Source organism: Cariama cristata, unplaced genomic scaffold (genome assembly GCF_000690535.1).
Source record: "Cariama cristata isolate BGI_N322 unplaced genomic scaffold, ASM69053v1 scaffold26181, whole genome shotgun sequence".
In the NCBI taxonomy this organism is placed as follows: Eukaryota; Metazoa; Chordata; class Aves; order Cariamiformes; family Cariamidae; genus Cariama; species Cariama cristata.
The window spans coordinates 1-1,545 of NW_009599049.1; the positions used below are offsets into that span (position 1 = coordinate 1).

Sequence of the window (1,545 nt, forward strand, 5' to 3'; positions counted from 1 at the left end):
GGAGGAGTGGTCCCCACCGCCCATGCTAGCTTTTCGGCCCCATGGCGCATCCTGCCTTATTCCTCTCCGTAGACAAGAGCCCTCCCCAGCTCCCAGCCTCGGTGCCGGGCAGAGAGTCCCTGACCCCCACCGAAGAACTCGTGTCCTTGCCCTCCTCGTTCCGCCCACGTGTTGTTTGCTGTGGCTCCCTAACCCCGGCTCTGCTTCCGTAGCTCTTAACCGACACAGCCGAGAGGTTGGGAGGGGACCCTGCCCCCCTACCTGCCCGGTGCCACCACTGCTGCCCGGCCCCCGGCCCCGCTGCCCCGGCAGTGCTGCCCTCCTGGGCAACTGGTGCCATCTGACCCTCCTGTCCTCTCTTCCCACCCCAGATGCAGGTGGCCCAGCAGGCGCAGCTCCGCCAGGAGACGCAGCTCCTCCAGCAGACCTTCCTGTCGGAGAAGGACGCCCTGCTGCAGAAGGAGAAATTCATCGAGGAGGAGAAAACAAAGCTGGAGAAGCTCTTTAAAGACGAGGTGAACAAAGCCCAGAACCTGAAGGCAGAGCAGGAGCGCCAGCAGAAGGAGATGGAGCAGGAGAAGCAGCAGTTGAAAGCCATGCTGGACGAAGCCAAGAAGCATCAGAAGGAAGCAGAGGAAAACGTCCGGCACAAACAGGAGGAGCTGCAGCAGCTGGAGAGACAGCGGGTGCAGCAGGAGAAGCTCCTGGAAGAGGAGAACAAGAAGCTCAGGGAGAGGCTCGAGCAGATGCAGGAAGAGTACAAGGCCGCCCTGGCCCAGACGCGGGAGATCATGATCCAGACAGATGACCTGCCCCAGGAGGACACGGTTACAACCACGCGGCTGCCGGATACCAAAGCTGTGCCCAATGGCAGAGACGCGGTGGACGGCTTAGCACAGAATGGGGAACCGGAGTTCGCGTTTGACGGCATCCGTCAGAAGGTGTCTGCAGAGAAGCTGGCCGATGCCGGCATTTTGAGCCAGGAGAGCTTAGACAAGTTGGCGACGGGCGTCGTAAGTGTTGGCGAGCTCTCGCAGAGGGAAGATGTCAAGAAGTACCTGCACGGGAAGAGCAGCATCGCCGGTTTGTTAATCAAGCCCACCAACCAAAAGATGAGCATCTATGAAGCCATGAAGAAGAAGCTGCTCAGCCCCGGCACCGCGCTGGTCCTCCTGGAAGCGCAGGCTGCCTCTGGCTTCATAATCGACCCTGTGCGAAACGCGAGGCTCTCGGTGAATGAGGCGGTGAGAGAGGGAGTGATTGGGCCAGAACTGCACAATAAGATGCTGTCTGCTGAACGGGCGGTAACCGGCTACAAGGATCCTTACACCGGCGACAAGATCTCCCTCTTTCAGGCCATGACGAAGGAGCTCATCGTCAGGGAGCACGGCATCCGCCTGCTCGAGGCCCAGATCGCCACCGGTGGCATCATCGACCCCGTCAACAGCCACCGCCTGCCCGTCGAAGCTGCCTACAAGCGTGGCTACTTCAGCGAGGAGATGAACCGGGTCCTCTCCGACCCCACTGACGACACCAAGGGCTTCT

The 1,545-nt window shown here is 60.7% G+C and overlaps 1 protein-coding gene across 1 annotated transcript in view; it reads left to right on the forward strand.

The window, feature by feature from the left end:
- Positions 1 to 371: 371 nt before the first annotated feature.
- The window catches only part of LOC104168834 (plectin-like), a gene marked incomplete at both ends in the record, with an annotated part of 5,791 nt that continues 4,617 nt past the window's right edge, over positions 372 to 1,545 (forward strand). The window contains 1 exon segment of the mRNA XM_009709558.1: positions 372 to 1,539. Coding sequence (XP_009707860.1) covers positions 372 to 1,539 — 1,168 coding nt within the window.